The following is a 15,795-nucleotide window of genomic DNA, read 5'->3' as shown; positions in this document are numbered from 1 at the left end:
TCAGTTCATTTAAATGCTGTTTTGTAGTGAACCTCCAGAGGAAATGAATATACATTATTTAAAACAATATCTCTACAGAAAATCTAACAGTATGTGTTTAAACAGGGGGACTAGAAAAAGACATTCATGGTCTAACATTCTAAAAACTAAGATATTTAAAAGCTCCAGTGTTAAAGCTTTTCAGGCTAAACCATGGCCCTGAAAGTTGTGGGTGATGGAGCACCAAAGCACTATGACACAAACAGAGAGAGCAACCCAAAGGGATACATATACCAAACGCTCCACTGAGCCAGGACACATGAAGGTGTGCTGTGGAGTACTTCAGCTGGAAGGTAAAGGTAAACCAGAGAGTTAATAGCTCTGTTAGTCAATTGATGCATTTAAACAACAGCACAGCATCCACAAGGCTTTACACAGCTTCCAACGTCAGGAATGGAAGCTGATAATAAATGAGTTAAATAAGAAAAACTACACCGACGCTTTAATTTTAAGAGCTCTGGTTCAATTGATTGAAATAATGTTGTGCTCACCAATGTAATTGCTGAGACCTTGGACTGAGTGCAGCGACATTACTGAAAAAGTTCTGAAGAGGCAACATTTTAATTGTAATAAATACTACAAACATTATTTCAATAATTAGATTAGGGCTGCACAATGAATCAAAATTTTTATTGAAATCCCACAACCGCGGGATGCAATTACAAATCGCAGGGGGCACCATATTTGTTAAAGGCAGTAACATATTGTGGTGCAGCAGAGATGTCCTAACCTACACATCATATTCTACTGACTTGAAACATATTTGTTTCTAACAGATCCCCCCAAAAGCCACACCATAATAATTATAATAATTTTAATATGTTTTTTAATGAAAATGACAATAATAAAATAATCATCCCCTCAAATATCAATGTCAAAGTGATTAATATTTTTTGAAATCACTCTGACATATTTTTGACATTAAGGCCTGATTAAATGTGTCCACATGTTTGGTTACAACTAAGGTTTTTGTGCCGGAGAATATTTTGAGTTGTTACTAAAGATGTGTAAGGTTCAGAGAGACACTGGCTGAACTCAAACCTATTACTTCTCAGTTTGGTGGTGTCTGTTACCTCCACTACACTGTAACACCACTGCCACTCCACACACTGTGTATCTCCCAACACATCTGGCTGCTGATTTATCAGACTGACAACCCTGTTAAGGTTGAGAGCTGAGAAAGTATGACTGCTGTACCAACAGGCAAACACACATACGGCTGAGAGCAGGAGCAGGTTCTCATGTGTGGATGACACTTCAATCTAAATACAAGCTAATGAAAGAACCTCCCTGGCACTGACGACATTATTGACATTTAATCCCATCCCCTGGGACAGGGAAGCCATCATTCTCCATCCACAAGCCAATCTAAATGGCCTGAAATTTTAATATGACATTTTAGGGAATTGGATTTATGGCATATCAGCAGAAATTCAGCCGATTGACAGATAAGAGTTGTGTGGTGCAGAAAGGGCCCGGTGCTGGTATTTGTCCCTGTGGCGCTTCATTCTGTCATCGATTTTCCTGGAGGATTATTATTCCAGTTTCTTCAGCGACTCGAGGCAGGATATGGGCTGGAGTCTACCTTCCCCTTAGCAAGATCATCTAATTCAAAACCCTTTCCAAATGAGTTATTGACTAGTAGAGGCTTCTCTGCCATTCACAATCAGAGGCTTTTACTTACAATATATACAGCTCTGGTCTCCAAACACCCGTCTCCCAGGCAGCGGTAGGAAAGATAAAGACATCTGGAAGACTCAGATGGAAATAGAGGGCTTTCAGGTGATGGAACGCCTCCTCTGACAGCCATACTTGAGATCCATAGGTTTTGCTGTAGGCATGTTTAACATGTTTTTTCACTATAAATTCTGTTTTCAGTTTAGCATAGGGTCAGCAGTTAGTGTAATATTATCAATTACTGATCAACCAGCTGTTTGTTAAGGTTAAAGGAATAATTGAGCATATACATCTATATGACTTCTTAGAATTTAATCCAAGCTGACTACAGTTGCCCTCACCATGAAAGAGCAAGAACATTGTTTTTTCATATCTATCTTTCAAACTAGAATAAAAGGCTGGTGCCACATTAGTGTGAAGCTGTACTTAGGTACTGCGGTGCGTTGAGCTCAATGCTAACATCAGCTTGATTACATGCTCAGAATGACAATGCAAACAAGCTGGCGATGGTGCTAGATGGATGGATTTACATCACCGTTCTAGTCTTCAGACCACATTCACCCTTTCACAAACAGATTCAGACACTGATAGCAGAGGCTACCATGCAAGGTGACAACCTGATCAACAGGATCTAAACTAATTATTCACACACACTCACACACAGCCTTCGGAAGCAATTTTGGGTTGAGTATCTTGCCCAGGACCGGGAGAAGCCGGGAAATGATTTGACAACGTTCCCTGAGTCACAAGATCACCAGATCACCAAAGTGATTATAATTCATCCTAAGTGGAACATGAGTGTTTAATGGCAGTTGATCCGATAGTCTTGTCAAGACAAATCACTCAAAACCACAAATGCCGACTTCAAAGTGGCACTGGAGGAAAAGTCAAGGGATCCCCAAACTTATTAGGATACATCATCTGGGGACAATGAATGTCTGTACGAAATGTATTGGCAATCCATCCGATTGTTGAGATATTCTAGCCTGGACCAGAGTGGTGGACCAACCTATACTGCGATCCCTGGAGCCATGCTTTTATCATGGCTAAATCAATATAGTATTACTTTTAAGATGGATCCAATTTGCCTTTAATTGCCATAAGGGGAAACATGGTATTTACCTTGATACACATCAAACATCATCCTGCATAAAAACAAGCCAAGACTAATAACAAAATATATTCCTCCCATGCATTAAACAGAAATTCATAGTCAATTCAAACCGAAACTACTTGATTGTAATTGATTAATTGATGATGCTTTAGATTTTAAGTATTTCTAATTCATGTCTGGTGTCTGATTGATAGTTCCCTTTCAGTCAACGTTGGTTTATTTGAACCACTATCATGATCTTTTCACTAAACGAATGATGCATTTGTTATTTGTTGTTACCATGCCATGTATGTTTAATTCAGGAACATCAGATCAAAATCCAATCTGGTCACTTGCAAATAACAGAGTGCGGACAGTCTGTATTCAAACAAATACTTTTCCTTCAGTCTGAACGTTACCTCAGAGCTCTTTGTATAAGTTAAGAACAGGTTCAGCATCAGAATTTGCAGAGGTGACTCTGAATCAGGCAAAACAGAGCATTGGGGAAATTTATCTCAGCCGTGGCCCTCAAGTGCACAGTCATCATGGCCCCAGGATGCAGCTCTGAGTACACAGTGCTTCAAGTGTAGGACAAACCTCAGGAAAAAAATAGTCAGAGCAGAGGACAGTGTGTCATGAAGAGGCCTGGTTCGTATTACCGTCACAGTGATACAGGGAATGGATCTGGTCACTTATGATCTCAGTGTGTTCCAGAACAGCAGGAACAGAGCGTCTCCGTCACTGTTAGTCCACACGGTAAGTCACCTCCAGCTCAGCCCCAGTCAGCATCTAAGACGCAGCTAATTACATCCACATACACGGTGTATTTGGCAAAAGCGACAGCAGGCAGGGACTTTGTTTCAAGCTGAGGGATGGAGGCATAGAAGCAGCTTTAAGAATAATCATTTCATGTGGCGCATTAACCATCTTCATGCATGGCAGTATCATCAGCCTGAGAGGAACATGGCATGCATCCTCCTGCCTCTCCCAGCTGGAGAGGCAGAGCATCTAAAGCCAGCCATATCAGAAAAAACACACACTGTGCAGGGGGGCTTAACGCCTTCGTCTCCACTCACCAGCTACAGCGCTCTTTGTTCCCCGAAAATGTGAAACGATATATATATTTTATCCATGTAACTGATTTTGCCAGCCGGAAATAGTTTCAAATTTCTATAAACTAGCTATGAGTGAAATATGAATATTTTAAGCAGCTTAGCACTGATTTAAATATATTTACCAGCAGTGTGTTGGCTTTGGGCCAAGACACAGTGTAATGCTCACAAAGCCACCACTGCTAAACTCAATTTAAGAAAGCTGATAATTCAGACTGGCACCACTAAGGCATATAAAGCAATTTAAGTAAAATATTTCATTTTCTCATGCTTTGTAAAAAACAGCAAGGAGAATAACACAGATATGAGTAGACATAGAGAGAACATGGCAGAGAGGAAATTAGGCAACAATATCAACGACCGGACCAGTGTTGTGGGTCATTTCCTAAGTCTGTATATACACAATAAAATGGTCATTGAAATACTTTGATCTCCCATAATAGTTATACTGAATACTGGATAGAAACTGGCACAATACACATAGTGTATGTAAAGGTTTTAGTTTTAAGTGCTTTTGTAAGGCTTTTGCCAAGAGACACGTTAAGGAGATTGTTTAAAACCTGCCTCATGTTGCAATGGAGTATTAAAAATGCATTCATTCAAAACAAATTATATGTTTATCAACCTCCAAACACACTAATGGAAAGTTTTAACCTCGACATTTAAATGACAACTGTGAAAACTCAATCTGCTGATGAAGACCATGTGATCGAATCCAGTCAAGTTTGACAAAACATCCAAACTCAAGGACTACATACCATTATTCAACCATATCTGTCCTTTTTACACCATGTAGTCTGTTCTGACCGCAATGTCAATGCATAGGTGGATTTGCTATGCTCTGAACAAGTGGATGGGTCTAACAAACACAGGAGTAACAACAAGGAGCCCAGAGTTCGAGACCGCTGTAGTGCTCTTTGTTTTTGTATCTTTTTAAGTTACTTTAGGGATTTTTCTGATGTTCGTGACGTGTTTTCCTGTTACGTTGTTTCCGTAGGTAGTTTACTTAGTTAACATACTTATTTTCAGCAAGAACTTGATGTTTTCCAAAACCTTACTAAGTGGTTTTGCTGCCTAAAACTAACTGAAGACGGCATCGTAGTTATGTTGCCTAAATATAATTGAGATCGTCTCATGAAAATTTGATATCGTAAAATGACACTTGAAAAAGCCTAAAAGGCAGATTAATGACATATGGAAAAGTTGTGCTATTTATACTCCATCCGATTGGGTTACCATATCACATCGTTTTCATCAGCTGATGGCATTCGCCCAGTTCTTTTGCCCAGAGTTTTGCTTAGCAAACTCTATCCTCTGTTGAAAATCATGTGATATGGTACAAAACTGCCAAAAAAGTAGCAAATTGAATTTTGAGTTGGCAACTACAGTGCTATTTTAAAGGTCAAGAATAGAGATAAAACTGGTTAACATTTCCAGAACGACCTTCGTGATGTGCTAATTTGCACGACAACCAGCAACTCTTCAAACCATTACACACTCCTATTGCATATAAGCAATCGGCAATTAGTTGTTTTCTGGACTACAAACCTTTTTACTTGGATTTTCAATTGCCAAGATTTGAGTGTTATTGGTATCTGTATTTTGCTACACTTCTTTTTCCTGTTAAGACATGATGGCTAAGTTGCTAACCGCTCAATGCTTTTTACACCAACCCAGTATTCCAAACAAACTGCAAACATGCATCACTCCTGAATTCCAGATATATATTTCTGTTTAAAACATTGTATAACTAGAGGTCTATAACAGGGTTGAATCCCTATTATCAGGGACAAGAAAGCAGCAAGTGTGATCTTTATTGTAGCCACCACATATGGTTGGCAGGGAACACCCTCAACCTTATAAAACATGAGCACTGCACTCTACTGTTTAAATAAGGCCAGTAAAGCTGCACCTCTTAGTAGGAAATCATCATAAACTGGAAGAACAAGTGAAGGGGAAGTGCTGCAATGGTGGAATATGTGCTCTGCTGCCAAGGGCATAAAAAGAGTCACTGACACATCATATGCTTGAGTTACCCTCAATGAAGGATGATACGATGAGTGTTGCCATTCTGTGAAACCGTTGAACTTCTTTCCGTCTCAGCAAACATGCCTACTGGCTGAAGACAGGTTCCCAAGGACCGTGTAATAAGGATTATACACTGTGTCTTTCTTTCCAAGGCATTAACATTAAAGTAATTTCTACCACCCAATGTGTTACACTTGGTGAACAGGGTCTAGAGATGTCCATAATTTTGGCTAAAAGGGCAAAAATCTATATACATTTCTTGGCAACTTATTCTCTGTTCATTATTCCAACAAAAGGCTAACTAACAAACTATCTCTCTAACTTTTAGAAATCGCCAATCTGAGATCAGCTTTTGATTATATTCCAGCTTGATAATGAAAATGTAATATAAAAGAATAACAGCTTTATAACAGTAACCAAACTAAATGATTTGGAGTTTGTGTTTTATCAGAACACAAACTACAGCATAATTTTCCATCCAGCACAAAGATGCAGGGGTATTACTATCTTGATCTGGTTCACCTGGTTCTTTGTCAGTTGAACCAATTTGAGCATTAGCTTGTAATGTTTACCTGATCTGTGGAAATGAAGGCAAATGCTGAGACTATCATCCAAGCTGTCCTTGTGTTTCTGGTTTACTCGGCTGAGTCCTTGAAGCCACTGGGGCTGGAGCTGGGCTTACAGCAGGTTTACCTCTCTGCCGTCACTGCAGCACGACATCCAAAGATGTTTGCAAAATGCTTTGGCAACAGATAGAGGTTGCTCTGCTGTCCTCATATCAATGTCATGAAGCAGCCTCTGCCCGACACTGCAGTCTGTTAATTGAGTTACAATATATGTACATGTAATCCTAACCCTAACCCAGTAAACCGTAATACCACTTTTGAGTGAAAGACCTCTCTTGCAGAAGTATATAACCTACATTGACACTGCAGAGAGGCATGATGAACACAAAGGCACTTGAAGAACAGCAGTGAATTTCGGTCTAAATATATAAAAGACCTTTGCTCAGCATTATTGGTTTTGTATAGGTACACACACTCTCCGGAAAGTCAGAGCAGATTGTTGTGCGCTCTCCATATCTGTCGTTTTACAACGACACAAGACTGCCAAATTGAGTGATCAAGGGTGGTTATTTTAAGTTTGAACTTTGAAGTTGTGAAAAAGAAAAATAGGGAAAAAAACTAATTTGATTGTAAAAGCTGAAATGGTTTCCATTTATCTGCAACAGCCCAAGGATTTATTTCTTAAAGATATTAAAGAGCTTAGAATCTGTTCTGTTCTATTCATTTTTTTGATTAAATGGACTTGGAATACAACGACTTCTGCAAAACATTTGTGGTGCCCTAGTTTCACACTGATAACTCAAGCACCAAATACCTGTTCCGCATTTAAAACAGAGAAAGAGAAGGGAATCGATTTTTCTCTTTTGAAGGTATCTTTCTATAAGAAAAATATCCTCCTTAACACGGTTCCATCAAATCAGATTAGTTTCCTCTGATTGGGGTCAAATATAGTTCAACCAGCATGCTTCTAAATGAAATGATTCTTGAGCTCTGTTTCTAGCTCCGGGTAACCTTGACTTCTAACACTCCTTCTAATTCAGCCTGCTAATTCAAGAAGTGGAGATGTAGAGCTGGTAAACAACTGCCAGAAAATCATCCTATTGAGCTCAAGGATCTGAGTCGGACTGCTGTATCCAGTGCATACTGACTGGAGCATCACATTTTGGCAAAGCTCTGCAATAGTTGGAATATGATTACAGATTGTGAGATCATGAACAAAGACAATGAAGGGCCCTTTTGAAGACAGCTCACACTTTTACTCTACGGCTGTCATTCTGGTGCTGAATTTTTCTACCAGAAACCTCAGCCCCCATCTGCACTGCGTTTGTGTCAAAGGAAGAGCACAGCGTTTGAGTAAGCCAGGGCATATATAATGTTAGCCTAGCTTAGCATACAGACTGGAACCAGGGGGAAACAGCATGTGTCACAGTGTCAGTAAAAGGGCCTACTACAAATAGCTACAACATTTGCATTTGCATGTTCATAATTAGATCTGCAAGAAACCAGCCAGCTAGTTGATCTATCATGCAATTAATGAGATGTCGCAGGCACCGCTCAATCAAAACATCAAACAACTGTAGCTCTGCAGGAACTTCTGCCCAATTCTTATATTAGTCATTGGCACCATATGCCAAAGATCCGCCGGGTTGATAGGTAAATATAAAGGAATAGCACCATCATATCAAACAAACAAGATTCAGAGTTATACATATTGTCACAGAGCCAGGCTAGCTGTCCCCCCTGCTTCCAGTCTATATTCTAAGCTAAGCTAACCATGTCCTGACTCCAGCTCTTGTCTTCCTTTCTTGTCTTATAAAAATATTTGCCCAAATGTTGTACTAGATCACAGTTTATTACTGCATCTTCTGCCTTGTGTATTGTATGTATTGTTGGTGTGATGTCTCTGCTGGGTTTTTAAACCCCGGAGGGTTTTTATAACGGTCCCTGCTGAATCTTAAACATGCTGCTTGGATTCATATTATAATCATGCTCAACCACAGAGCCTTTTCTGCCAAATTCTGTAAGTGAATTATTCGTCTCCTTTCTGACTGGACTTTTATTTTCTTGGGGGGGGGGGGTTGTTTTTTGTTGTTGTTGTTGTTTTTTCTTCCATCGTGAGTATTGATTATGTTCAAGATTTAATCTTTTACCTCACTAGCAAGTGTAATGAAGCTTCAGTTGGCAGAAACACGCTGCTCTTCAATACACACCCACAGGGGATACACAGCCTCCAACCGCTGAATCCAAAAAATATCTATTTAAACGCAGCACATACACACACACACACACACACACACACACACACACAGCAGTGAACCTGCATGCTTCCATCTTGTCTCCATTTAGCCACAAGGAGGACATGTTGCAGTGTTTCACATGCCATGTGGCGTCACAAATGTAGGTTGTGTGACAACACAGGCAGTAAACATAATGGGCAATCCAGCAAGTGTGGTGGTCCAAGTATTAAACATGGAAATTATTATTGTCACTTATATTCTCTTTTTGCAGATGGTTCTCTCTTTTAGTGCACAGGCTATAGTGCAGCAGCACCTCTGACAAAGTGAAGCTAGAAGGAGAAGCTTAGATACTTTCTGTAAAAAAAAAAAAAGCCTTTTTTTTTTTTTTATGTATTACACATGGTCAACTGGCTTCACTTGCTGTGGCATCTGTCAGATGAATCAACAGTGGCAAATTTAAAGCTACGGTTGGTAACTTAAATAAAAATAACGTTTTGTCATATTTGCTCGAACTATCACTATATCTTGACAGTAGTTCATGAGACAGAAAATTCCTCTGCTACCTTTTAGTGCTCCTAAAGGCATTTGCAAGATTCCAATCAAGCTGTCAAAGCTGGTGGGCAGTGCTTGGTTTTGGCATGACTGTTTTCAACATGGCTGGGTCACAAATGTGCTCATTTTTAAGCCAAACAGTACACTAAAATATGTTCCTAAAACATCTGAGGCGAGGACTAGGCAATGCCGTAACAGAATTCAATCATGTTGATGTTGATTTGATCACCGCTGCCTAGTTTGACAGTTTGTATGACATAGAAAAGAGAAAGTGCACATAAACACAACACAGCTTTCTTGGATGTTCAAGGAAGTCGCCCCACCAATTTATAAACCAAACCCACATCCCTGGTAGACTTACAACACATACACATGTGCTCATGAGAACAATATATGAATCACACACTCATTCCAGGGTATGATCCACTCCACACAGCCACACACAGTGGATATGATACGTGTATCCTGTACCACTGAGGACAGTTTGGTCTTGAACTACATTTTGCTGTGACTCTGAACAAAATACCAGAAGTTAGGCTTCTGCACAGCTGTGTCCATGGTGAATAGACTGCTAAAAGTGAAAAAAGGTCTACAAGTCCATGATCAGTATTAGACATCTGGGATCCTTTTTCTATTACAATATCAATGTAATATCTGGTCATATATTTCTGCAAATAGACTGTGATATTAAAGCTTTGCCTCTGGGTTGGTGCAGGTCTCTGAGTGAAAGATGCAGCATGTTGTTTCTCAAACACCTCTCCCGTCCTTACACACTTTGTCTGTGTTGAAGAGGGTAAACATGTTGGAAGTGATTTTTCTATCAGACTTTCTCTCCTTCCACCATCTGTCACTGCCAGACTCTCTGATTGCTTTAGTTTTACTTTAGTGCTGACTAAATAGCACGCTCACTGTTATGGGCCGTAAAGCAAATTTCCCTCCAAATCCAACCAGTGGACAATTCTAGACTTAATCTTATAGTTCTAAATTTATAATTCTTGGTTTGTTTGGTCTACTTGCCTCTGAAGGAGAAAATATCATATTTTTATATTTGTTGTATGCTTTGATGAGGGAATTTTTGGCACATGTCAAGTGTCAGAAAAGACTGTCACTTGCTTAAGTTTAGGCAAAAAAAAACACTTGGAAAAAAAATAAACTAAGTAAAGCGTAAACAACAAAACATAACAACTGAAAAAAAACTCATCAACCTATATCTTCAAAAAAACTCAACAACACTTTTGAACAGCCGTCTCCTGCGTGAAAGTCCTGCGTTTGTTTGACCCATCTCCCCTCTGTAACTTTCTCCCTCTCAGGCTTTATACTACGTCATCACCCTCCCAGAGCACTTTCTCTGAACGTCTAATAATGATGCAGATGGATTTCTATTGTAGTTACTTTAAAAGCACAATGCATCTCAAACGGACACTAAAGGTTGCCTTGTGTGTCAGTATCAGATGTGTTGGCATGTGACGCCCAGGGAATGATAACCGGCTGTATTTAAACATGTCAACTAGAGTACAGTACAGGTTGGGAAATGATAGTGGTTGTCATTAAATTGTATGCACTACATCCATAGACCCGACCTCCAGGCCCTTCATTTCTGCTTCACTCCATAAAGTATATCCTCCTTCCTACATTGCCACTGCCAGAAAGGACCTGATTCCAATGTTTCTGGATAGAGAGATGTAAGATCAGCCATGTGGGTTGTTTAGGAAAGTGCTGACCAATTCCCAATATTAATTTACTTGTGAGGACACTCATTGTTGTACACAGAATCTGTGTACAACAATGAGTGTCTTAGAATATTAGTATGGATTTTATTTTGTTCAAGGCTGATGCTTTTCTCTATTCTGCTTGGCATCCCATGGAAAGACAAGCCCAACAAAGTGTTGGTTGTTTCTGAGTTCCTCTGCAGCTCTCAGCCCCAAGCCATTGGTGTCTACTGTAGACTTATATATTTAAATACAGGTTTATACTTTTTGTATTTTATGACAATGGCTAGTAATTTCCTGAAGCAGCTGGCCAATGTCATGTTTAGCAAACGGCACTCAAACAAGTAGAATTAGTGCATTTGTTGGGGACTATTTCCAGTTGTGGATTTATACACATTTAGTGCTTTTGTCACTTTATAGTATTATAATATGTAACATCTCCAAGCTGTCTCTTCAGAAAACTCTTATGCCTACAGCCACATTGATGAACTGGAGAGCAAATAGGGAAATTAGCTTGTTCATTAAGGGGTGCTTTGATTATCACCTCCCATTTCATACATCACGCTCTCCATTGCGCAGTGATCTGCTCAGTCACCCATTGTTTCCAGGCAGCTTGCGTTTCTCTGCAAATCTCCTTATTTACAAGTCATCAGTGAGGCGGGGGCCGGAGCCTGGAGGATAATGTCAACTTTTCTGTTCACTTATTGACAGGCTGCCTGCTCAGAGAGTGAGTTATTTTCTAAAGAGGGTTTTTCTGGCCTCGACCTGCAACATTTAGCTCGTCTGCCCCATTAGACGGTGACCTTCATACTAATGCCGACCGCGTCAGCCAGCGCCAACACACCTGATTCGATCTCCACTCTGCCAAGACAGAGACATAGAGACAGTACGATTGATTGATTGATTGATTGATTGATTGATTGATTGATTGATTGATTGATTGATTGATTGATTGATTGATTGATTGATTGATTGGTTGATTGATTGATTGGTTGATTGATTGGTTTCTTTATTATTCAAATATTGCTTAAAAAAGATATTTTGGGTGTGAGGAAACTCGTGTAAGTCCATGACTTTGATGAAAAATGTTACTTTTCTAAAGAAGGGAACTGTGGACCTTCCATCACCAGATCATGCAGTGAATGTGTGATATACAATCTTCTGTATTCCTGTGGAGTGACGCTGAATATGGCTTCTCCTCCCCACAAGTAATCCATATTCCTGACCTCAACTGTCTGCAACGCAACTCCCCTAAAAAACTCAACCACTTCAGCAGACCCAGAAGGCAAGAGTCGTAGTCTCAGAGCTGGCAGGTAGCGTGGTGCAGTGGTTTAGTCTATCGCTGCTTACAGCTGATCTATATCAAGCTTTATCTTCAACGGGCCATGGGAGAATTCAGTTATGTGCTTTCTATCATCAGAGGTTGTCAGCATGTGAGGCTCTGTCTGTGACAAATAAATCCACTGAACTATCACACCATGTGAGCTCTTAACCTGCTTCAATGTACGTGTTCCCTGCACAGCTATTTAAAAATATAATTTTGCTCCAAAGGTCTTCTAAGAACTCACAAAAGAATTCTGAAAAAAGCTTTTTTTATCACAGGACCTGGTCGGATTGATTAAAAACAACAGCTGTGGCATTCTTACTCTGAGCTGTTTCTTACTTGTTCTTGTATTTCGAAATGGAAATCCAATTTAGCTATCCATCATGCATGCACCATAATTCTTAAAAGGCTGAATGAGTTGAACCACTTGCATGCTCCCATTTTGAAGAATGACTATACAACTGAATAGTCAAAACACATCCAGAAATTTAATGTCAGGATTATTGAGTTAATCGCAAACTCTTTTCATGTTATTTCTCTGAGTCCAAGCTGCTCCAGAAGCAGAGGAAATCCCATTTGGGAAATTAAAATTCAATTGGTGGAGTTAAAGTAACAGAGCTCTGAAAGTGGACAAGTTAAGGTATAGGACATGGCTAATATGTGCGGCCTTTGCTCCTGTTTAAATACACTAGATTGCATGATAGCACTCAATAGCAACCCTGCATTTCTGAAATGTGGGTATTTAAAGATATATTGAGTACTAAAACAGAAGTAATCATTTTTAGTGTCTATATACATAAGCTTCTTAGCTTAGCTTGTTAACCTACCACACTCAAGAATGCCATGGTTACAGCAGTAATTAAATGGACACTACAACTGTACAGTAAACTCGTCACAAGGAGCACTATTCAGCCTGTGACTTCAATGGCTCTGGAGGAACCCCGATGATGTCACCCAGCCATGATGATGTCACCAGGGACAGATGATCAGATGATGAAACCAGGGCTTTAAAATTCATATTTTTACCAGAAACCTGTCTTAAAAAGAGGGTGTGAGGAGTTAGAAAGACATTGGCCTTTACCACAGCAGGAGGGTCTACTAAAAGACGCTGTTGAGTTGCATCATGGGAAGCGTAGGATACAATGTTTTTGGAGCTTGATCCATAGAAGCTACCATGTGTTGTTTAATCTGTATCTCAAAAGTTCCCCACCTTCATTGATGTGCAATACTTAACTGTTGGAGTTCCCTTTAATATTCATATTTAGTTATACTCTGATCAGTGTTTTCTCTTCGCAGCTTAGGTTTAGCTCAATCAATACAGTTTTCCCCGAGCCAACGATTTGCTCCCGGTGAATGTTTTCACAGCTCAAACTGAAATGTGTCACATTCCATAAAGAAACCTTGAAAACACACGCAACCTGAACAGATTTGTCAACAGACAAGTGGTGGTAGCTGATAAAAGTGCCTTGGCAAAGGACGAGGGGAGGAATAAATGCAATCACAAGACATGTTGTCCAACAGACAGATTCAGGTTGTAAGCGCTCAGCTTCAGCCTTCTGACTCTTCGGCTGTCAAATACAGGCCTATTCAACCGACCGTGATGAAATAATGGGAAGGAATGGGGTGCAGGGTGTTTTCCTCAGCACTCCGTATTCACGTCTACACATGGACAGAACGACGCAAACCAGTCACCGTGATGTAAAGGGACTACGACTTTGCCAACACCCTGCTGGCCGTAGGGTTTCATCGACTCTTTGATTCAGATCCTACAGCTCCATCAGAGGAAAATCAATCTGCACCTCATCAATTTGCATTCATGAATTAAAGAAATGTACACTGCTGATTTAATTATGGAGGATGTTCCTCCTATATGCTGTAGTACCAGTGTGGTTTCTTTAAATCCATACAAAAATTAAAAAAGGGGGGATAATACAACAAAAAGTTTGTTCTATAATGTGAATGTATGTAAGTGGCAATCTGAGTATTTCTGTATCTTTGTGTGTTGATGTGGCGTTTGCTTCAGTGCATTACTTCATGTTTTCTTTATAAATTACATAAATACATGACTGCTAAATTCATCTAAATGTTTTTTTCTAACAAGTGTCCATCTTTCCGCTTTTCTATTCTGTGGTTGCAGCCACGCTGTGTGATATGCAAGTAAGTGGTCTTAACTGCTGGCCCGATCATCACAAACGGGGACTTATTCCAACCCGCCGACCTTGTGGCTTATATAAAATGATACACGACACATCCTGAATATTTCCATCTGATAAAATGATGTCGCTTTGAAAAGATGCAGACCTGGGGCGGAATATTTCCTATAGGGCAAATTATGGCTCATTAGATAATTCAAGAATTCCCCTTGAAGCATATTCATCACATTTCAGATTTTCTGAGGCTTGCTTGCATTCGCTCAAATAAATATACAGTCTTTTTTTTTTATATATACAATAAAAGTGAAGCTACTGTAATAAATAACATGTAACTGTTTTTCTCACACACATGCACACTTGCCAGTACCTGATTTACTACTTTACTAATTAAATATACTGTACTATGTGATTAATTGAATATAGATACACACACAAGTGAGCGACTCATAAACAGCTGACACTTTGCACATACACGGGTGTAGTGTGAGGGGCGTTGATATCTGCAAACGTTAAACCGTTTACATGTGAAACTTTCCAAACAGCAACAAGTTACAGATCGTTCCCATATAAATGTCTCTTGTTGGCAGCGTTGCACTATAGTAGTGCAGGTCTTTGCCAACTCTTTGGAAACACTGGGACTGTCGTTGCGATTGCTCCTAAACGTTACACTGCAAATAACACTCAGAACAGCAACTTTCCCACAAGTGAGGAAAGGGAGGGAAAGTGAGTCTCCAACAGGTCGGAGGGGGGGGGCAGAAACAGACCTAGCGGGGATGAAAACACACCAATCAAACTTTTAGGGCTGCACAAAAGGAAAAAGAAGAAGTAGCTCACCAAATCTCAAGACGTGTGGCATCCCATGAGAATATCCCACACATTGTAATAGCAGCAGTAGAAGCCTGACGGTGCACCTGACTCTGGCGTTAAGTATCAGCAGGGAGGTAATCTTCATGGTGCTTGTTTGGCGCACAGGATTTTTATTCCCTGAATCGGTATATTCCACAGAATAGTGTTCTCTCTAACGTGAAGCAGGGCGGCTGGGCACCACCGGCGGGCTGGGCAACGCTTTCCCCACATCCATTTAGCAACAACAACAACAACAAAAAAGGGACTGCGTGTCCAGCTCACTGCGCCAAGAAGAAACAGCCCTCCGACTCAGCTGAGGAAGATGATGGTGGAGGTGGTGGTGGTGGAGGTGGCTGGGCATCCATGTTAGGCAGGGCAGAGCTTAAGGAGATCCATCTACTGAAAGACACAGGCAGAGATTGAAGGAGGGGGGGGTGAAGGGGGTGGGGGGGGTGGGGG

At 40.2% G+C, this 15,795-nt stretch overlaps 1 protein-coding gene across 2 annotated transcripts in view; it reads right to left on the bottom strand.

The window, feature by feature from the left end:
- Window positions 1-15,442, bottom strand: part of grik2 (glutamate receptor, ionotropic, kainate 2) — a 228,737-nt gene extending 213,295 nt beyond the window's left edge. For both annotated transcript variants that reach the window (XM_054622400.1, XM_054622401.1), the window contains exon 1: window positions 15,325-15,442. In XM_054622400.1, the coding sequence (XP_054478375.1) occupies window positions 15,325-15,442 (118 nt within the window). The remainder of the gene's footprint in view (window positions 1-15,324) is intronic.
- Between the last annotated feature and the right edge of the window lie 353 nt (window positions 15,443-15,795).

This window comes from Anoplopoma fimbria, chromosome 20 (assembly GCF_027596085.1).
Source record: "Anoplopoma fimbria isolate UVic2021 breed Golden Eagle Sablefish chromosome 20, Afim_UVic_2022, whole genome shotgun sequence".
NCBI classification, from domain to species: Eukaryota; Metazoa; Chordata; class Actinopteri; order Perciformes; family Anoplopomatidae; genus Anoplopoma; species Anoplopoma fimbria.
This window is presented reverse-complemented; position numbering and strand designations above follow the sequence as displayed.